The sequence below is a fragment of the Dipodomys merriami genome, unplaced genomic scaffold, assembly GCF_024711535.1.
Source record: "Dipodomys merriami isolate MVZ:Mamm:240054 unplaced genomic scaffold, mDipMer1.0.p SCAF_98, whole genome shotgun sequence".
NCBI lineage: Eukaryota > Metazoa > Chordata > Mammalia > Rodentia > Heteromyidae > Dipodomys > Dipodomys merriami.
In genome coordinates this window covers 2,836,390-2,858,239 of record NW_027206601.1, presented here as the reverse complement: position 1 = coordinate 2,858,239, position 21,850 = coordinate 2,836,390, and the positions used below count along the sequence as shown (strand labels likewise).

The following is a 21,850-nucleotide window of genomic DNA, read 5'->3' as shown; positions in this document are numbered from 1 at the left end:
GCGCGCAGGGACCTTCCCAGAGTGCCTCGCGGCGCGCACGCGCACACCGCAGCTCCCGGCGTGCAACGCCGCGGCCGAGCCGGCAGCGGGCCGCCTCGGGCAGCCCCGCCGGGCCTCCGGGTCCATAGCTGCGGGGACCATGGCGCTGAAGCGGATCCAGAAGGTAAGGGACCTTCCCAGGCATCACGTCTTAGGTGTGGGTGGGTATCTCTGCTACGAAGTGGAGGGTGGAGTGGCCGCAGTGCCTGAGAGGGAGGCGGAACCGCCGCCAGCGATGCCTTAAAAGGGACTGGCGCGTGCGTGGGGCGGCCCGGCTCACTGGGGCGGCGTCACGTGCCAAGTCACGTGAGGGCGCTGTGGGGCGGGGGTTGCGCGGGTCCTGCCCTGGCTGTGAAACTGAACCACAGCCGGGGACCTAGTGGGAAGGAGCGACGTGGGTCCCCGGAGCACCCGGAGCGGAGTGCTCTGGGGCGACACGCTATCCAAATGGGAATTTGGAACATGCGCTTCAGTAGAAAACAAAGTATTTCCAGTTCTGATTCCTTACCATTTGTTGCGTTTTAGGTATCTTCTACGTACAAAAGCATTATGGTGTGTTTTGTGCTCTGTGTTTCCTTCAGCTAGCATTAAACGTACAGTTTGCTACTATGAAGTAGCATTTATGACCCTCTTTATTTCTGTTAACGTACAGTAGTTATACATAGGCGGGAGTTTCATTGTGACATTTCCATGTTTATATATTATATATCCTAATCAATCTCACTTCCTCCATCACTCTCTTTTATCTTCCTCCCCACTTAAAACAAGTGTAACAAAAAAAAACCAATTGTAACAAGTATTATTTTCTTTTCGTACATGCAACTAAACTAATTGGATCACATTCACCCTCTTCCTCAACACCTCCCACCCCCTGCTGGTACCTATTTTATTCTAAAAGTTATTTCAATAAAGATGGTGTTAAAATATTTAAGTTAAAAAGCCGGGCGCCGGTGGCTCACGCCTGTAATCCTAGCGTCTCAGGAAGCTGAGATCTGAGGAACACGGTTCAAAGCCAGCCCCAGCAGGAAAATCCGTGAGACTCTTATTTCCAATTAACCATCAGAAAACCGGAAGTGGCGCTGTGGCTCAAGTGGTAGAGTGCTTGCCTTGAACTGAAGAGCTGGGGGACAGTGACCATGCCCAGAGTTAAGCTCCAAGACCGACCAAAAAATAAATAAGTAAAATTAAAGTTTAGACTTAAGGAAAGCAATTAGTATTAGTGCCATTGCCAGAATATTTCCGTTCTTAGTTGTGCATAAAATGAAATTGTATTTTACCAATAGATGGCATTTTGGATTTTTGGCGAATTGTGGGGGGGGGGGTTGTTGTTGTTTTTCGCGAATTGTGTTTTTATCATGGTCGTCTTACCTCTTTTCATCTAGTAATATTTTATCCTTTAACCTTAGTTCCTGTTCTGTGAATTTGCACTTTCATCATAATTTGTAACAGTGATCATTACACAACCCTAACCTGGCTAGCACTGTACAAATAGTAAAGGATTTATATGTTTAGGTTATAAACTCCTATGATTCAATATTCTAAAGAGTATTCAGGGAAAGTTCTTCCACACACATCTGTTCCCAGCCATCCAGTTCCTCTCCCTGAGGGCAACCAGTGTTACTAGGTTTTACATATTCTTCTAGAAATATATACCATCTTTTCCTCTGGGCTTGGCAACAGTTTGTAATCCCAGTATTTAGGAGACTATAGCAGTAGGATCAAGAGCTCAAGGCCAGCCAGAGCTGCTCATTCCTCCTACCTGTTTATAGCGCTAATGGTATCATCTGCGCACTGGTGTATGGAGCTATACATTTACTAGGTACTCTTGTGTATATGTTATTTTAGAAATCCATAGCCCCACGGTTGTGTTGGCAAGTGTACATAAACTGAACAGAATCAAAAGTCCAAAGAGGCAACAGTACTGGAGCTGGGGCTCCCAAGTCTTTTAGTACTCTTAGGTGAACTCAGAAATGTGATATGTGAGCTTCTTTTGGGGGGGGAGGGAGTCCAGTTGTGGGTCCTGAACTCGGCCTGAGCACTGTCCCTCAGCTCTTCAGCTCAAGGCTAGTGCCCTACCACTTGAGCCACAGCACCACTTCCGGCTTTTTTCTTTTTGCTTATGTGGTGCTGAGGAATCGAACCCAGGGCCTCAGGCATGCAAGGCAAGCGCTCTACCACTGAGCCAACTTCCAAGCCCCTGTGAGTTTCTTCTGAGTCATTCACAGTGTTCCTCCTTATTCCTCAAGAATGGTTACCATCTATGCATAAGGGACTCACTTTTGGCCTGCCAGAAATCAATTTATTCTATTAAGTGCTCATCAGGCCCAAAAAGAGGGACATGGATTCTGAAACAATCAGAGTGTGGAGGTGTAGAAAACCTCAAGCTGGTGGAGAATTGGCTTTTCCTGCTCCTGATTGTGTATATGGTATTTCCAGGATTCGTCTTAGTAGTCTTATGAAAGTGCTCCATCATTCATGCAGCACCAAAGGGATATAAACCCCTCCCTGCAGAGTGCTAATGGAGGCACTGAAAGCACAGCACAGAGATGGAAGCAGAAAGTGAGTGTTCTGCAGAGGTTCTGGGGCTCTTGCATTTCTGATCAGGTCCTCACATCCTCATGCACAATCTCAGTTTTTCCTCAAGTTCTCTTTTACTCTAACAAATACTAGTGCTGCTTACTGATTGCTTGCTAAGCACAATGAATTATACATTTCCCCCCCTTTTTCATGCTAGGGATGTAATCCAGGGCCTTGTTTACAATAGATAAATGCTCTACTACTGAATTATGTCCTCAGTCCTCTAATTTACATGTGAGGAAACAGGTTCAGCTATATTAGCTATTGGTGGAAAACTGACCAGTGAGTACTGGTAGAAATCAACTTTTGAAGAGAAATGGTCCTGATAGGTAATATTTTGTCATCCTCTGTGGTATTAATACACTTATGGACCATTAAATTTAAGTGGAAGTAGGATAAATATAGCATGGCCATAGAATGGGGGTTTATAGGAATGGTCACAGACCAAAGACATTGTGGTGCAGAAAGGCCATTGTGGATGAGACTTAGGCTTAGGTGTGGACTGTGCACATCTACCAGATCCTAGGTTTGTCACACCTTGAGGAATTTTCCTGACACAAGATTTGTTTGTACCTCTTTCTCTGCTTTTAGAACTCTATGCAAAGGAACCTGCGAAGAATAGAGAGTGTTAGGAAACATCTTTTTTTTGGTTGGTTGTGGGGCTTGAACTCTGGGCCTGGGTGCTGTCCCTCAGCTCTTCAGCTTAAGGCTAGTGCTCTACCATGTGAGCCACAGTGCCACTTCCAGCTTTTTCTGCTTATGTGGTGCTAAAGAATCGGACCCAGAGCCTCATGCATGCGAGGCAAGCACTCTACCACTGAGCCACCTTCCCAGCCCCAGGGAACATGCAAACTGATGTCTGAGAGTCCCTGCCTAAGCTCTTGGGGCTTTAGGCTTACATTAGACCAGTGTCCCTTGTCAGAATGCTGTCACGAGGATATGATTTGGACTACATAGTTATTCTCTTGAGCATTTCATAAAGTGTTAATGGCTGTTCCCTGGGGGGAAAAATTTTTTTTTTGGTTGATAGTGAGTCTTGAACTCTGGGCCTGGATGATGCCCCTCAGCTCAAGGTTAGCACTCTACCACTTGAACCACAGCACCACTTTCAGTTTTCTGGTTGTTAATTGGAGATAAGAGTCTCACAGACTTTCTTGCCCGGGCTGGCTCTGAACCGGGATCCTCAGATCTCAGCTTCCTGAGTAGCTAGGATTACAGGCATGAGACACCATGCCCAGCCTACATTTTTTAATGTCTATATTGGATCTGTCAGCCCTTAATGCATTGTGAATGCAACTATAATAATAATATAAAATTCACATTTGCAATCCATCCAGCTATTGGAACATTAATTCATAAATTCCCAGAGAGCCTGGACTATGGCCTGATTTCTTCACTCTTCTGTCCTCAGATCCTGGCACATTACTGCCCAGTACTGATAGAGTATAATGTAAAGACGTTATTTGTTTGTTTTTTGTTCTCAGATTAGTTGTATTAAATGTGATAGAAATCCAACTTAAATACATGTAAGAAAAAAAAGAATGCTCATGACCAGAGAGTTAGCGGCCCATATAGGGACTCTTGTTATGATTTAATGTCTGATACATGTTAGGCTTTGGCTTGCATATCCATGGTCTATATCTTCAGAGGACTGGGACTTACCAAGTGCCCATTAATAAGGAGTGCTTTGGAATTGGGGGCAAAGGGTAAGAAAAAAGATACCCGTATTTTTAAATTAAAAAACATATGTTTAATTACGTACTTCCTCTGTGCCAAATGCTTCCATGCACTAATCCATTCACCTAGAACTAGTGCTGGCCTTTGTCCTTCCAGAAGCTCTCTGGGGATTCTTATCCTAAGTTCATGAGAGAAGAGTATCCTTCATCTGACTAGGCTTGGAGGGTGAGGGAAGTGACTCAGTGTAACTGACTGACTCCTTGCCTTGCCTTGCCTTGCCTTGGTCCAGCTCTTAGCCTTGCATGGGTAACCTTGCTATTTTAAATTTTGATTTCCTAATTTATATATAAAGTGGAAATGATACATCTACCTTTGTGGGTCTTCACGCTGCCAGTAAACTCTACTAGTCTTATTTTGAACCACTTCTGAAGCCTCCCACCGGAGAGCGGCTAGGAAAACTGTTGTATAGAGGCAATGCTCAGGCTTACTAGTCTAACCCAATGCCTGGTGTTCTAGGAACTGACCGACTTGCAGAGGGATCCTCCTGCCCAGTGTTCTGCAGGACCTGTGGGTGATGATTGTAAGTATTTTTCTGATTGCAGGAGTTATATGACTAAAATCTCCAAATGCATCAAGTTAGCAGATCTTCAAACATACATTACGCCACATTTTTGCCTTTTTGTTGTTGTTATTGGTCCTGGGGTTTGAACTGAACTCTACCATTTGAGCCAGGCCTCCAGCCTTTAAGCTGTTGGGGTTTGTTTTATATGTTTTGTTTTGTTTTGTTTTGTTTTTTGTTTTGGTACCAGACCTGGGGCTTGAACTCAGCCTAGGTGCTGTCCCTGAGCCTTTTTGCTCCAGGCTAGTGCTCTACCATTTGGGCCATACATCCATTTCCAGCTTTTAGGGGTTTTTGGCAGTTAATTGGAGATAAGAGTCTCACAGATTTTCCAGCCTGGGCTGGCTTTGAACCAAGATCTTCAGATCTTAGCCTCCTGAGTAGCTAGGATTACAAATATTAGCTACCAGTTCCTGGTTTAAGCTACTGTTTTTAAGAGAACTAGTGAATTGTTTCTCTTTCATATGTTCATGAATTTTTGTGTGTATATGTGTGTGTGTGTGTGTGTGTGTGTGTGTGTATGTATATATATATTTTTTTTTTTTTAATTTTTTTAGTTAGTCACAGGGCTTGAATTCGAGGCCTGGCCAGTGTTCCCAAGCTCTTTCACTCAAGGCTAAGCACTCTACCACTTTAAGCCACAGAGCCACTTCCGATTTTCTGATGGTTAATTGGAGGTAAAAGTCTCAGATTTTCCTGCTTGGGATGGCTTTGAGCTGCAATGCTGAGATCTTGGCCTCCTGAGTAGTTATGATTACAGGCATGAACCACTGGCTCCAGCTGAATTTTATTTTATTTATTTATTTATTTATTTATTTATTTATTTATGTTTTTTGAGATCGAATCTTGCTCTGTAGCCCAGACTGGCCTGGCACTCATAATCCTCCTGTCCCAACTTCCTGAGTGCTGAACTATGCCACCATGCTCACCATGAATTGCTTTATTGAACATCCAGAGCTGACAATGTGGCTGGTCAGGTAATACTCAGAATGGAATCTATGCTGCCAGGAATTTCTCCTCCTTCCACTGAGTTATAAAAAATCCAATTTGGCTCCTATCCTGACATATTTATCAAAAACACTTTTAGACAGGTGCAGTGGCTCATGCCCAAAATCCCAACTACTTGGGAGGTAGAGATTGGGAGGATCACAATTTGAGACCAGCCCAAGAGAAAGAATTAGTGGGACTTTCTATCAGTAAGCTGGGCATGGTGGCTTGCACTTGTTATCCCAGCAATATAGGAGGCCATAGGCAGGAGAATTGTACACGAAGCTGACTCCAGACAAAAACATGAGACTCTATCTAAAAATAACTAGTCCTGAAAGGCACCTACCTAGCAAATATGAAGCCTTGAGTTCAAACCTCAATAGTAAGGGGAAAAAAAATTTTTTTTTAATTTTTTTGTCATAGAATGTTTCATTTTAAACTTGATGTTAAAACTTTCAAATACCCAGGCACTGGTGGTTCACACCTGTAATCCTAGCTACTCAGGAGGCTGAAATCTGAAGATTGAGTTCAGAGCCAGCCCAGGCAGGAAAGTCCATGAGACTCTTCCAATTAATCACCAGAAAGCCAGAAGTGATACTGTGGCTCAAAGTGGTAGAACACTAACCTTGAGCAAAAGAGCTCAGTGACAGCACCCAGGCCCTGAGTTCAAGCCCCATGACCTACAAAAAACAAAATGAAACAAAAAACCTTTCAAAATACAAGATATGTGGTAAGAAATAATAGTTAACACAGGATATCCTCCATAGTTCTACTTTTCTACATATGTGGTTTGTTAAAATTTGAATCTTACATTCATGTTATTACTAAAGGCAGCAGTGTCACTTTTCTACTTTGAAAGAGTGCTGTTAATGCTATGAAATTGCTTAAAATGACTATTTCTTCCTATTGGTATTCTCTACATTGGTGACATAATTCAGCATATTAGTAAGTTGTTGAGAGGTACTTAATCAACTCCCAACTTGAAGTTAAATTGAACTTCAACCTAAAGCAAACATTTTCATAAATCAGTATCTTAGCTTTTTAATGTTTGTCTACCAGAAACAGGGCTTGATCTCCAAGCTTTTTTTTCCTCACTGCTGATGCTCTTACCACTTGAACCACAGCTTGAGTCCAGTATTTTGCTGGTTACTTGCAGATGGAATCTTGTGGACTTTCTTATTAAACTAGCTTTGAACCTCAGTCCTCCAATTCTCAACCTAGAGGAGCTAGGGGACTGTTAATTAGCATGTTAATTAACTAGGGGTGTAGCTCAGTGGCAGAGTATTTTCCTGGCATGCATAAGCCGAGTTCCATTCTTAGCCTTACAACAGCAACAATACCCAAATAATTAGCTTGAGTCAGAATTTTAAAAAAAAGTCAAAAGCAAAGGAGTGGTAGCTCAGGCAGCTGTTTTTCTATATATATATACATATATATATATATATATATATATATATATATGTATATATATTTTTTTTCCTCTTCAGCAACATTTCATTGAAATATTGAGAAAGGCTCATGGGCTTCCTTAACTGTCTTTGGACTCAATAGAGGTTTGTAAAACTTCTCTTTAGGCCTCCCACTCATGTATTGATTCCCCATCCTGCTGTCATGGGTAGAACCTGTGGAGTACTTCAACAGGTAACAGGAAATTGAGGGCAAGACCAGGCCTGAAACCTTGGGCTAATTCTAAACCCATGATGAGTCCATCTTGAGAATAACAGACCCTTCAGATGGTCTCAGAAGTCAGCAAGTTGTTGAAAAGGAGTTTTCCACAAAGTCTGTAATCTGTTATCCTGGGACACTTGAGAGCCTTAAAGGTGAGTATCTGGTCCACTCAAGGCTGCCTTGCTGAGCAGAGTTGCTGCTCCAAGGATGGGCAAAGCAATAAAAGTAACCCAAGACCCTGCAAAGGGCACAAGATGTAATATACAGCAGCCTGACTGCTAAAGGTGGGGACCTGGAAGTAAAAGCAGAAGGACCCTATCTTGATTGTCACTAGGTTTCCAGAGCACTGGGCACCGCCTGCATGCATCCATGAGAAGCACTAGTGAGGCACTACAGCTGTTAGATTCTTTTTTTTTTCTTTGTCAGTCACAGGGCTTGAATTCTGGGCCTGGGCACTGTCCCTCAGCTCTTCAGCTTAAGGCAAGTGCTCTACCACTTGAGCCACAGCACCAGAGTCTCACCGACTTTCCTGCTGGGGCTGGCTTTGAGCTGCAATCCTCAGATCTCAGCCTCCTGAGTAGCTAGGATTACAGGCATGAGCCACCAACACCTGGCAGATATTGTATTCTTTAGCGAGAACTTCAAAATGAATGAAGGGAAAAACAGGAAATAGGAGAGACTTCCCAAGAGCAATGAAAAGGGACCAGAGGTGTGGTTCCAGTGGTTCTAAGTTCAAACTACTGAATTGTAGTCATTGCACCTGTGTAGTAAACATATTAATCTTGCCCCTGAAATGGTTGGGCTTTCTCTTCAGCCTCTGACAGCTGCTCTCTAAGCAGTTATGGGTATCATTGATAGTGGTATCATTTGCCCAGAGACTGTGACCCACACCAGCAATGTGATTTAGAGTTTGGCCATGCCAAACAAACCATGTGGTATGTAAGATGTGGGATTTGGTCATGTTGGAGAGGCCAGAAACTGGGGACTAAGATCAGCCCTGTGAGCACTCAGTTCATCAATCATGTGCTTATGGTGGAACCCTGGTAAATATTCTGAGCTGGTAGAGTGCTTATCAGCAAGTGCAGGGGCCAGTACTGACTGTGCCCCTGATTGTAGAATCATATGTCATTACACATCAGTGCCGTGAAAGTGACACCTCCTAGCCTCAGGAGGTTAATAGAAGCTCTCCATTTGAATCCTTCCTAAAGTTTATCTGTACAATTTCACTGTAGTGAACTCTGCAAGTCCTAGCAAATTATTTGACTTGAGAGTATTTTTGGAAACCCCAAACTTGTGATTAGTGTCAGGAATGAGGCAGTCTTGTGTGGCTAGTCTGCTTTAAACTTAGCAGCACCTTTTCAGTAGAACAAACACTTTTGGGAGGTGGTGAGGGTTCTCTTACATGCCTGTCTCTCTTTTGTCTTGTAGTGTTCCACTGGCAGGCCACCATCATGGGCCCGGTAGGTAGTACTGCTGAGGGTGCAGCTCAAATTTTGCTTCTTGGGCTTTATGCTTAGCACAAGCACTGATTTCTTCCTCTGTCTCATCCTTCCAGAATGAAAGTCCTTACCAAGGAGGCGTTTTCTTCCTGACCATCCACTTTCCTACTGATTACCCTTTCAAGCCCCCAAAGGTGAGGCTCCCCCACAAATATCTTACTGTTTGGCTATAGGACAACGTGTAATGAAAGAGCCTCCTTAGAGAGAGCTGAGTGCGACCCCTCCCCAGGGGCCCGTCACTCTCCTTCCATGTTATAGCCTCCTAGGACTTTCAACTTTGGACTTTCAGAATTAATTTTTTTTTATTTTTTATTTTATTTATTTTTTATTTATTTTTTGCCTGTCCTCAGGCTTGAACTCAGGGCCTAGGCTCTATCCCTGAGCCTCTCTGTACTCAAGACTAGCACTCTTGAGCCACAAAGCTACTTCCAGCTTTTTTTGAGTAGTTTGTTGGAGGTAAGAGTCTCATAGACTTTTCTGCCTGGGCTGGCTTAGAACTGCGATCCTCAGATCTCAGCCTCCTGGGTAGCTAGAATTATAGGCATGAGCCACCAGTACCTGGCTCAGCATTAATTCTTATTGTGGGCAAGGCTGGTGTAGTAAACAGGCTTCTTACTGAATGAAGCCATAGGCGGTTTTTTGGGTTGTTTTTCTGGAGACAAGTTCCTACTATGTAGCTCAGGCAGGTCTAGAACTTGTAATGCTTCTGTCTCTGCCTCCCAAGTGCTATGATTACAGATATACATCACTATGCATGTGTAAAGTCAGTTTCAAGGATCTTGTTCCAAGAAAATCTGGTATAAAAGAACTCACCCACTATACAAGCATGGTCGATTAAGCCTATTATCCTAGCTCCTTTTAATAGGGGGATTGCCATTTAAGGCCAGCCCTGGTATAAAAAATTTACAAGACTCAGGCACCAATGGCATACTCTGTAATTCTAGCTACTTAGGAGGCTGAAATCTGAGAATCATAGCCAGCTCAGGCAGAAAAGTCTGTGAGACTCATCTCCAGTTAACGACCAAAAAGCTGGAAGTGGAACTGTAGCATAAGTGGTAGGGTTCTAGACTTGTGAAAAGCTAAGCCTTACCCCCCAAAAAGAACATTTGCAAGATTTCCATCTCAACCAACAGCTGGACATGATGGCATGTACCTGCTATCCAGCAACCAAGAAATCCCAATGGCTAGGCTTAGTGATAAGGGCCTGTCAGCTCCAGGGACATGGGGGAAGCACAAGGAAGAGGATCACAGCCCATACAGTAGGACTCTACTTTGAAAATAACCAATATCAAAGGGGGCTTGAGGTAAAGCAACACGCATAATCTCTGAGTTTCATCCCCAGTAACTGCAACATAAATAAATTTATAAATAACCACTCTTAAGTGAAGGTACCTAGTATCTACATAAGGAGGCAGAAAGATCCAGGATTACCCAGAGTGCAGTCTTCATTGGGGACTACAAACTGAAGCATGGTCAAGGGATACAGGATCTCTATGACTTCAGTCAGGAGGTTTATATAGTGATCAGGACAAAAATGGCTTTCACCCAAGCTGGTATGTACCTTGTTTATCTCCAGCTAACATCAAATACCATAGGCAGATTTCTGCCACTGATACCAAGTTCCACAAAGCCTCACATACCTGTTTAATAGATTTTTTAAAATTTACATTGTTTTATCTTAAACTTTGTTGGGAAACTACTTGAGGAAAACAAATTGGAATTTCTCAGAGAAATCATACCAGCTACCACTCAAGATGGTAGCAGATCACTCTGGGTTCCTATGGTGCTCAAGGTTCTAGTTTTCTTCATTGCAGTCCCTACTTAGAACTAAGAACAGGGATTCTCAGCTGGGGTGACATTGCTACTGCCCCAGAGACATTTGGACATCATCCTGGGGCATTCTGTGTTGCCACCACTGGGGTAGGGGGTGGCTACTAATATCTAGAGAATGAAAGCCAAGGATTTGCAACACCCTAAGTGCTATCAACTGCTTCCCTCCCACAAGGGATTAGGCTGAAATAGTCTCTACTCCTGGGCCCTGGCAAATCAGTTAACTCTGTTATCCCAGTAGAAGGCATTCCTTTGCTTTTATTTCACACACACACAACTCCCTTGGTAGAGCCCTAGAGAACAATACCACTTCTAGGAGGGAGAGTTCTGGGGACTGTCTAAACTTTGGAGTGTCCTGCTAGAATATTCCATCAATAGGTCATTTTGCTTCTAGATATGGTACCTCACACCAGAGCTGCCAAAACTTATCTGGGTTCCATGTGCCAGGTAGTGCCTGTCCTTCTGGGCTCACAGTATTCTGGAAGATACTGGGATGTTTAGCATGTGTGAATTTGTTGGTGCCAAGAAACACAAGCAGGGACTGGGAAGGTGGCTCAGTGGTAGAGTGCTTACTACCCTGGGTTCGGTTCCTCAGTACCACATAAAGAGAGAGAGGAAAAAAAAAGAAACACAAGCAGTGGCTGGCAGCAAGAGCTAGATGGCGAGGGAGATTGCCCTGCTGAAGGGGACTATATAAGTTGAAGCAGGGAGGAGACACCAGGGAACTGCTTCAAGAGAGTAAGCATGTGTACTCCAGGAATCCCTGAGGACGATAGAAGCCATTGTCCTCACTTTGAACATCACCCAGGAGCAGGTCCTGGCAGAAATGATTCAAAAGGGCCTAAAGGCTGACAAGATCACTGCCACCATGTGAACAAGAAGCTAGGCAAGAGCCCCTGCCCAGTTGGTATATGGTAGTCATTGATGTATTGAGACAGAGTCAACAAGATGGGCTAGCTGCTGTCAACTGTGATCACATAGCCTGTACATGGTTCACATCATTATTGACTGTTTTTTTTTTTCCAATTGCAAAACTGGTTAAAAAACATATATTTTTAAATTAGAGAACTCATGCAGACTGAAACTAATGTGCTGTACAGGGAGAACCACAGTTAACAGCCTAGTATACATTCTCCTAGGGTTTTGATATATTTTTCCACATATACCAACATGTTTTTTATTCACATTTTAAAAAATAAAGCCGAGTGCCAGTGGCTCACGCCTGTAATCCTAGCTACTCAAGAGTTTGAGATCTGAAGATCATAGTTCAAAGCCAGCCCAGGCAGGAAAGTCCATGAGACTCTAATCTCCAATAAAACACCAGAAAACCAGAAGTGGCTTAAGTGGTAAAGTGCTAGCTAGCCTTGAGCTGAAGAGCTGAGGGACAGCACCCAGTCCCAGAGTTTAAGCCCCACAATGAACAAAAATAAAAATACCAGCCAGGCATTAGGCTCATGTCTGTAATCCTAGATTAAAGGAGATCTGAAGATCATGATTCAAAGCCAGCCCTGGCAGGAAAGTCCGAGATACTTTTTTTTTTAATAAGTTTTTTATTGTGAAAATACTGTATAGAGGGGTTACAGTTACTCCATGAGACTCTTATCTCCAATTAACCACCAGAAAACTGGAAGTGGCACTGTGGTTCAAGTGGTAGAGCACTAACCTTGAGCTGAAGAGTTGAGGGACAGCGCCCAGGCTCAGAGTTCAAGCCCCACGACCTTCAAAAAAAAAAAAAAAATTAGAAGAAGCTGGAAGTGGTGCTATGGCTAAGTGGTAGAGTGCTAGCCTTGAGCACAGAGAGGCTCAGGGACAGAGCCCAGGGCTCTGAGTTGTTGCCCCAGGACTGGCAAAAATAAAAAATGAAAATACCAATTCTGTTTGTAAATGAGGACAGTTCTGTTGTGTGCCTGTACACATTTTGACAAGACTTAGTCCTTTGGCTGGTCAGGTGTCAATCCCTAGATATAATGAGGCTGTGTTTTACCACCTGTGTTACTTCACCTATCCAAGCCAGTGTGAAGAGGCCCCTTCTGGCCCCCAGCTCTGGAGGCCAGACATCATAAGGCACCTGAGTATTTAAAGTCAAGGTTAAAATTGTTCAGTATTTTAAAGACCTTTCCAGCTTTTTGAGGGGGGGGAGGGGGAGCGGAGGGGTTGGTCATGGGGCCTGAACTCAGGGCCTGGGCACTGTCCCTCAGCTCTTCAGCTCAGGCTAGTACTATACCACTTGAGCCACATACCACTTCCGGCTTTTTCTGCTTTTGTGGTGCTGAGGAATTGAACCCAGGACCTCATGCATGCAAGACAAGCACTCTACCACTGAGCCACCTTCCCAACCCCCCCTTTCCAACTTTATCAAGGGAAGAGGTTCTTCAGGCAGGGCAGTAATGTGCTAAAATAGCTTTGTGAGATTGGAATCTTAACTGTGATTCAAGAAGGCTTGGCGAGAAAATATTAGATGCTTCGTGGTTCTTCCCTTTCCTGGAGATTTTTTTTTTTTTTTTTTTTTTTTTTTTTTTTTTTTGGTCATTGGGCTTGAACTTGGCCTGGGCAGTCCCTGAGCATTTCAGCGCAAGGGGAGCACTCTACCATTTGAGCCCACAGCACCACTTCCGGTTTTTAGGTGGTTAATTGGAGAGTCGCACCCCTCCTGCCTCAGCTGGCTTTGAACCATGATCCTCAGATCTCAGCCTCCAGAGTAGCTAGGATTACAGGTGTGAGCTACTGGCACAAGGCTGAGAAATTGTGTTTAAAGTAGCAATTTCCCAATCTGTGAGCAGCTGGCCATCTTTCTTAAACAGATCTTGAGGTCATCTTGAAGAAGTCCTATATATCTGGTGAGCATGTTTGAGATCCCTAATTGCCCAAGAACAAAACAAAGCAGTAACTATTATTAAAAGATTTAAAAAGTTCTGTGAGTAATCTGGGATTATTTTAGTGAGGAAAGATGTAAACTGAAAGGTGACAGTAATACTTTCCAAGAACATACTACTGTCTCTTTTTAAAAAAAATCTTCCACTGGATGTTTTGGCATGAATTTTCTGACCCTAGGAGAAATCTGGCAAGATTGTATGATCTTTATGGTGACATCGAGGCAGATATCTACTACAAAAGATTCTTCTGAAGTTTGATCCTTCTTGGAAAAAATATGTGGTAAATGATGTTCGGTCTCATATTCATATGCCTCTTCACCTCATATTCTATAGTATGTTCTTTATTTCTTTATTTTTTTATTTTTTATCAGTCATGGGGCTTAAACTCAGGGCATGGGTGCTGTCCCTAAACTTTTCCACTCAAGATTAGTGCTCTACCACTTTGAGCCACAGTGCCACTTCCAGATTTCTGGTGGTTAATTGGAGATAAGAGTCTTATAATAGAGTTTCCTGTCTTGGCTAGCTTTGAACCATAATCCTCAGATCTCAGGCTTCTGAGTAGCTAGGATTACAGGTATGAGCCACCAGTGTCCAACCTATCCTTCCTTCCTTCTTTCCTTCCTCTCTTCCTCTCTCTCTCCTCCCGGCCCCCCCACTCTCTCAAGTGTGAGGTGTTTGGGCACTCTCCCTGAGCTTTTATGCTCAAAGTTAGTGCTGTGCCATTTCAGCCACAGCTTCATTTCCAGCTTTATGGTTGTTAACTGGAGATGAGTCTCACAGACTTTCCTACCCTGGCTACCTTGGAACCATAATCCTCAGATCTCAGGCTCCTGAGTAGCTAGGATTATAGGGTATGAACCACTGAGGCCCAGCTAGTATGTTTTTTGTTTTTTGTGGTTTGTCAGTCATGGGGCTTGAACTCTGGGCCTGGGCACTGTCCCTGAGCTCTTCAGGTCAAGGCTAGTGCCCTACCAATTAAGCCACAGCGCCACTTCCAGTTTTCTGGTGGTTGATTGGACATTAGAGTCTCACAGATTTTTCTTGCCTGTACTGGCTTTGAACTGGGATCCTCAGATCTCAGCTTCCAGAGCAGCTAGGATTATAGGCATGAGCCACCAGCGCCCAGCTAGTACATTCTTTATAAAAAATAATTTAGGGAATGAGTTTGTAGCTCAGTGATAGAACACTTGTATAAATCCTTGAGTCCAATCCCCAGTGTTTAAAAAAGCAAACAAACAAAGAAAAAACTAATATTAGCACTCAAGATGCTGAAACAGGAGGATCATGAGTTTTTAAAGCCGGTGTGGATGACATGGTGTGGCCCAGATTATAGGCAACAATAGGAAGGATACCATGAACCACCCTTCAGGCAAAAAATTAGCAATAGATCCTCAGAGCCCAGGGAAAAGGGACAGAGTGGCTGCTACTGCATTGCCAAGCCTCTTCTGGCCAGTGGGGTGTGAGTTGAACTGAAGAGTCAGACTCTTATCCTGCTCCTTTTGCAGTGAAAGCTGCACATGTCTGCACACCTTGCCTATGTCAAAGAGGGCTTATTCCACAGGCCCTTCATCAGCTCTGAGAGTGGCTTTGTTCCTGAGACCAAGGAGGTAATTTCAAAAAATGTTTTGTGGTTATAATTCAACAGTAATAGGATACTATACAGTGAACATAAAACCTTCTTCATCCCAGAGGTGCCAAGTCCAGCTGCTTTTTATTTAGCTGAAACCAAAGTTTGAACTTGGCCTTATTCTTGCTCAGCCAGCATTCTACCACTCAAACCACACCTCTAACTGGCCTGGTGATTGTGTGTGTGTGTGTGTGCGCGCGTGCGTGTGTGTGTGTGTGTATACGTGTGTGTGCGCATGTGTATGCGCACACACACACACACACACACATGCGCGCACACACACACACACCAGTTCTAAGGCTTGAACTCAGGAGCTAGACACTGTCCCTGAGCTGCTTTTTTTTTGGTCTGTCATGGGGCTTGAACTCTGGGCCTGGGCCTGTCCCTCAGCTCTTCAGCTCAAGGCTAGCATTCTACCACTTGAGCCACAGCACCACTTCCAGGTTTCTGGTGGTTTATTGGAGATAAGAGTCTCACGAATTTTCCTGCCCTAGCTGGCTTTGAACTGCAATCCTCAGATCTCAGCCTCCTGAGTAGCTAGGATTACAGACGTGAGCCACTGACACCTGGCTCCTAAACTTTTTTGCTCAATGCTAGCACTCTACCACTTGAGCCACAGCTCCACTTCTGGCTTTTTGGTAGTTAATTGAGATAAGAATCTCGAATCTCATGGACTTTCCTTCCAGGCTGGCTTCGAACTGTGATTCTCAGATATCAGCCTCCTGGCCTGATAGTACATTTTATTTCAACAAAATATCTATATTGTGTGTCTGTCCAAGGTCAATGATGGCTGATGTTTTGTCCAAGCTACCTAGACTAAAATAAGTAGTCACACAAAAGATGAGGAGTGAATTTCATCTGGCTGGTTTTTGTGGCGGCCCTGTTTCTTCATTGTATCCATACTTAATGTCACTGTTTTTTTGCATAGACCTTTGGGATTTCAAATTTTTTCTACAACTCTATTACTTTTCAGAGTCAACTCCTTTTAGGAGAGTAAGTATCAATCCCTCTGGGTTGAAAGTGAGAATCCAGCAAGATATGGGTGAGAGACTTCTGGGGCTCCCTTTCCTGTGTCCCTTTAGGTCTCAACCAGGACTCTGACACACACAGTGGTACGGTCTAGCAATGCTGACAATGCTGCTTGTGCTTTACTTTGTTTTCCAGATATCTCTGTGACTTATCTAACTTGAGATCTCTTATCTCTGCAGGTTGCTTTCACGACCAAAATATATCACCCCAATATCAACAGCAATGGCAGCATATGCCTGGACATTCTGCGGTCGCAGTGGTCTCCAGCACTGACTGTGTCCAAAGGTAGAGACATTGACACATGCGCCACATGGCTTATGTCATGTGCATCTACTCCCTCACTAACCAGTGAACATAGAAGCTCAGGAAGAGCAGGCAGTTTCCCTGGCACCCACAGTCCTACCCAGTTCTGTGCCGGTATCCACATCATGTTCTCCATATCCACATCATGTCCCCATATCACAAGAAGCAAATCACTGGAACCCCTTCTGCGCCTTAGTGGTTTTTAGAAGTTGCTGTGTGATGCTTGAGTGTTAAATAGACCTGGTGCCAGTGGTTCACACCTATAATCTCAGTAGGCTGAGATGTGAGGATTGAGTTTAAAGCTTGAGAGATTCTTATTTCCAATTTAACCAGCAAAATGCCAGATTGGAGGTGAGGTTCAAGTAGTAGAACATGCCAACCATGTGTGAAAAAAGCCAAGTAAGAGGACAAGTCCCTGAATTCAAGCCCTGGTACCAGCACCAAAAAAAGAAGATTGTCAAATGGGCACAAGGAAAAAAAAATATTGATTCTGCTTACACTTTTTACTTAAAACAGAGCAAAATATACTGCCTAATTTTCCTGTTCCAACAAGGACCAATGAGGACAATGTCTGGGCTCTGAGGAGGAAGCCTTCCTCTGTGGGGCCTCAGAGTCAGTGGAAAAACACTCCCCAAAATAAGTGATGTTGAACACACATAGGTAGATGAAATGGAAGAATCCAGTCTAGCAAGGTGTGGTGGTATACACCTCTATAATCATAGCACTTGGGAGGCTGAGGCAGGAGGATCATGAGGCCACCTTGAGGTTTATAATATGTATAATAATAACATAATTTATACAGTATTTTGTACATACATATATAATAAGACTTTGTCTCAAAAAGAAAAGAAAAAGTTTAGTCTAAACCCAGGCTGGAATACCCATAGGTACTCTTTCAGTACCTGTACTCAGGTACTCAGGGGCTGAGAATGGGCTGGTGTGTGCCTGTGAGGCCTGACTATAGACAACACAGTAACCTGGGTAGATGGATGGTTGAAAAATAAAAATAAAAAAATAAAGCCTCAAGGGGCTAGGAAGGTGGCTCAGTGGTATAGTGCCTGCCTTGCATGCATGAGGCCCTGGGTTTGATTCCTCAGCACCACATAAGCAGGAAAAAAAAGCTGGAAGTGGCACTGTGGCTCAAGTGGTAGAGCGCTAGCCTTGAGCTGAAGAGCTGAGGGACAGTGCCCAGGCCCAGAGTTCAGGCCCCACAACCGGACCCCAAAAAACAAAAATAAATAAATAAATAAAGCCTCAAACAAGCAGAGTGGAACATGAGGTAATGCAGATAGTAGAGCTTTAGCAGCAAGAAAAGGCCACAGTAAGTCCAGAGGGCAGAGTCACCACCCACCTCTGTACTGTAGTGCAGAGTCAGAGTGGATGCCACTGGGCTAATATCCGGGGAAGAGCTCAGCATTCTGCAAAGATCCCTTCTGAAATGAACCTCTAGCAGGAGTGGGCCTTTTGGATATTTATAACATCCTTTGTGGATCATACAAAACTACCAATAAAGGCAGGTGGCTGCTGACAAGTTCCATGAATCAAATTACCCCATGCCAATTGATTTCAAGGGTCTTATAGGGCCTGAGAGCCAGATGTTCCCCATTTCTGCCAGTGGGGTCTTACTCTTCTGCCCAGGGCCCAGGAGAAATATGTGCAGGGAGGAATGCAGAGCTACCAGCTCTTGGGGGAATGGGGGAGGGAGATGGGGACAGCGCGCATGGGGGAGGGACAGTGCTGTCTGAGGCTGAGTTAGCAGACTCACAGCCATTGTAAACTTAGGGCAGGAAGAGAAAAGAAGAGGAGCAGGAAGGGGCTCTTGAGTAAGGAAAGGGAGTTGGGCCTCAGTCGTTCCATGCTAGCTTCTGGCATCAGGATAGAAAAAGGCTGGTTATCTGAAGAAGAGGATTTGTGCCTCCTACCTGTAGTTCTTTGTGGGGAACTTTGGTCAGGACTTTAGTGGACTTACCAGAGCCAGTTTGGAGTCACGGTGGGTCTAGAGCAAACCGTAGATGACAGTTTTCGCAGTTACTTTTCACCAGGCCCTAGTGAGTGAGTCCCTTTGTGCAAGGTCTCTAGGACTCACACTGAGGGCACATTCCAGAGAGTTATTATGAACGAAGGGGGCACTGGTTTTGCAGTCAGACTTAGTTCAGAATCTCCTTCTAACTGGTTTGTTATTAGATGTTCGAATCTATGACCTTGGAAAGTTACCTAAATGCTCTGAAATCCTGTTTCTCACCAGTACACGGAACTTTGAAACAAAACACTGAAAATAGGCAATGTGGGGCATAGACTGAAAGGGTGTCAGAGGGTAAGGCCACAGACACTTCCATGGTAAAGGCCAGGACTGACCAGAGGAGAGAAGTGTCATGCAGCAGTGTGACCATGGTCCTGTGAACTTCACAATGCAGACTGCAAACTCTTAACTAATATGTAGGCAAAACAAATACTGTCATGACTTCAACAACATCATTAGATTGGGGTGTTATGGGAAAGACAACTGCTCCATTAACATGAATACAAGTTGGAGAGGTTCACGGGACCCAGTGGTGATCTGCAGCCTTAAGGCCACAGCTGACTGATCCTTTCTTTTCTTCCTAGTTCTCTTGTCCATCTGCTCTCTGCTGTGCGACCCCAACCCTGATGATCCTCTGGTACCAGAAATAGCCCATACCTACAAGGCCGACCGAGAAAAGTATGCGTCCTCTTTGGGTTGCCCTTATCCTGTGGCTGCCTAGACTCCCATGGACATATTCCTGCCCTAGCTGAGCAGCGCATTGTGTGTAGTGGCTGTACCCTGGGCTTAGCTTCCTGGCTGTCACTCACGTGTCCTTGGGCTCAGAGGAGGGAGAAGCAGATAAGCTCATTTACCCATCAGCAACCACTGCTGCTGGACCCTAAGATACTGTTACCATGCTCTCCCCTGAGGCCAGCAAGAAAAGTGGTCAGCCAACAATGGACTCTGAAGAATCTGACAAGAAGGTTTCTGGGGGCTGGGAAGGTGGCTCAGTGGTAGAGCGCTTGTCTTGCATGCCTGAAGCCCTAGGTTCGATTTCTCAGCACCACATAAGCAAAAAGAAAAAAGCCGGAAGTGGCACTGTGGCTCAAGTGGTAGAGTGCTAGCCTTGAGCTGAAGAGCTGAGGGACAGCGCCCAGGCCCAGAGTTCAGGCCCCACGACCAGACCCCCCCCCCAAAAAAAAAAAAAAGGTTTCTGGATTAAACCTAAAGGGTTTTGACATAGATAAACCAGGGGCTGTCTGCTTAGACAACTGGCTCCACTATACTGCTGCTGCCCATTTGCTGCTTGAAGTTAGCAGTCAGCAGTGTCACTGCGTCACCAGCATACCCTCACTGCCAACTCTGCTTAACCACTCATTTCCAGACCCAGCCTTTAGCCAGGGACAAGCTTTTACACCAGAGTGTAGCCATGTGTGTGATTGGTGATACAGGTGCAGGAAACAGGAGCATGTTTTTTTCTGTTTTTTTCTTGAAATAGGCTCTCATTATATGGCCCAGGTTGTCCTTGAACTCTCAACCCTTCTTTTCTACCTTCCAAGTGCTGGGATTACCAGTCATCTATCAGTCCTAGATGTTTGACAGGCAGCAGCATTTCCCCCATATCAGTCTTGTTCTCTGCCCCACGTTGAAGGGACATGACAGTTTCAAGTGAGGGTGTCTTTTCCTCTGCTTTTTCTTCCAGGTACAACAGACTAGCAAGAGAATGGACACAGAAATATGCTATGTAAGTGCCTTGAAGGATGTATGGGAGACTTTGTCCAAAGTAGCTCACCAGGCACAGCGGTCTTCTTGTGAAGACCTGTGAAGACCGCCTGCGGAGGTGTTGGCTGGGCTGCTCACAGCATCATCTGTTCTTCCCACATGTGTTGGCCAACCCATTTTCTGGCTGCAGCGCGTTGGTGCCACTCTCAGCCATTGTGGCTTTGACAATATCATGTCTTTAATGCCAAATCAACAGCCATCATTATTATTTCCTGTAGCCTCCTGGTTACACTGGAATTGGTCTTTCTGCCCCAGCTCTTCTCATCTCTGAAGGACCAGGCCCTAGGCACCTACCCTCTCTGGCTCAAGTAGTATGGCTGCTCACTATGGCACCACACAGGGGCCCATCCTGGCCCCTCACCACGTACCCTTTGCCTTTAGAACTCAGTGCTGTCCTGGGCTTTCCTCATATCCTGTCTGCCACAGAACCAGGTCCTGAGGAGTCTGAATACATCCTGGAGGGTCCTGAAAGTTGGAACACTCCTGGAAAGCAGAGGCCTCATTCTGCACTCCTGCTGTCCTCTATCCTCTGCAGCACTGCATACTGCACTTCTCACCTCATGCCAAGAAACAGCCAGTGGCAAATTTCAGGATATAAAGCACAGAACATCTCAGGAGAGATGACTTCTTTTTCTGAAGCAAGAGCAAAATTATGGAGCCTGGAGAGATTTGGGTTCTGCTTTTCTATAAGAGGTTTCTCCCAACCCCACCTCCTCCCACCAGGAGCCTACTTGAAATCCAAGTAGAAGCCATTCACAGACCAGAATGCAAGGGACTAAATGTAAATAAAAATGCAATCTCCCCATAACTCTAAATGATAACATATAAGTCTCCTGTTTTCTTTCAGGCAGAGTAGAAATAGAAACCTGAATTCTTCAGAACCTGTTGGAATGCCTAGCTTCCTCATGTGACTTTCTGTTTGTTGTGGGAAGAGGTGTTGGTGCCATTCTTGGGTTTGAATTGAGGTCTTGGGGGCAGTCTTTGAGCTTTTCTGCTCAAGGTTAGCCACAAATCTACTTCTGGGTTTTGATAGTTAATTGGCGAGAAGAATCTAATGGACTTTCCTGCCCAGTCTGGCTTCAAACCATGATCCTCAGGTCTCAGCCTTGTGAATAGTTAGGATTATAGGCATGAGCCACCAGTGCCTGGCTCATTTGGCTTTCTAAGGAGAAGGTTTGCTCTCAGAACTGAGAGCTTTAAGATTAGGGTATCTAGGAAAAGGGATTTCTTTTTTTTTGTTTTGTTTTTTTGTTTTTGGGTCCGGTCGTGGGGCCTGAACTCTGGGCCTGGGCGCTGTCCCTCAGCTCTTCAGCTCAAGGCTAGCACTCTACCACTTGA

General features: G+C 44.6%; 1 protein-coding gene across 5 annotated transcripts; it reads left to right on the top strand.

The window, feature by feature from the left end:
• Positions 1-54: 54 nt before the first annotated feature.
• Positions 55-21,340, top strand: Ube2d4 (ubiquitin conjugating enzyme E2 D4). 5 transcript variants are annotated; one of them, XM_070014604.1, is made up of 8 exons: positions 55-163; positions 4,810-4,873; positions 8,996-9,027; positions 9,123-9,200; positions 16,605-16,710; positions 19,333-19,426; positions 20,433-20,474; positions 21,048-21,340. In XM_070014604.1, exons 1-8 carry the CDS (start codon positions 140-142, stop codon positions 21,256-21,258), a joined length of 651 nt encoding a protein of 216 aa, XP_069870705.1. In that variant the 5' UTR covers positions 55-139; the 3' UTR covers positions 21,259-21,340. The 5 variants fall into 5 exon arrangements, with proteins under 5 accessions (XP_069870705.1, XP_069870708.1, XP_069870706.1 ...); XM_070014607.1 differs by having other exon boundaries at positions 20,939-21,140; XM_070014605.1 differs by having other exon boundaries at positions 20,894-21,140.
• Positions 21,341-21,850: the final 510 nt, after the last annotated feature.

Bases quoted from the DNA above. Each gene is read 5' to 3' on its own strand.
- Ube2d4 (XM_070014604.1), top strand. From the start codon at position 140: ATGGCGCTGAAGCGGATCCAGAAG. The intron at 9,201-16,604 runs GTGAGGCTCCCC...TTATCTCTGCAG, and splicing joins ACCCTTTCAAGCCCCCAAAG to GTTGCTTTCACGACCAAAAT. The intron at 19,427-20,432 runs GTATGCGTCCTC...TTTTTCTTCCAG, and splicing joins TACAAGGCCGACCGAGAAAA to GTACAACAGACTAGCAAGAG.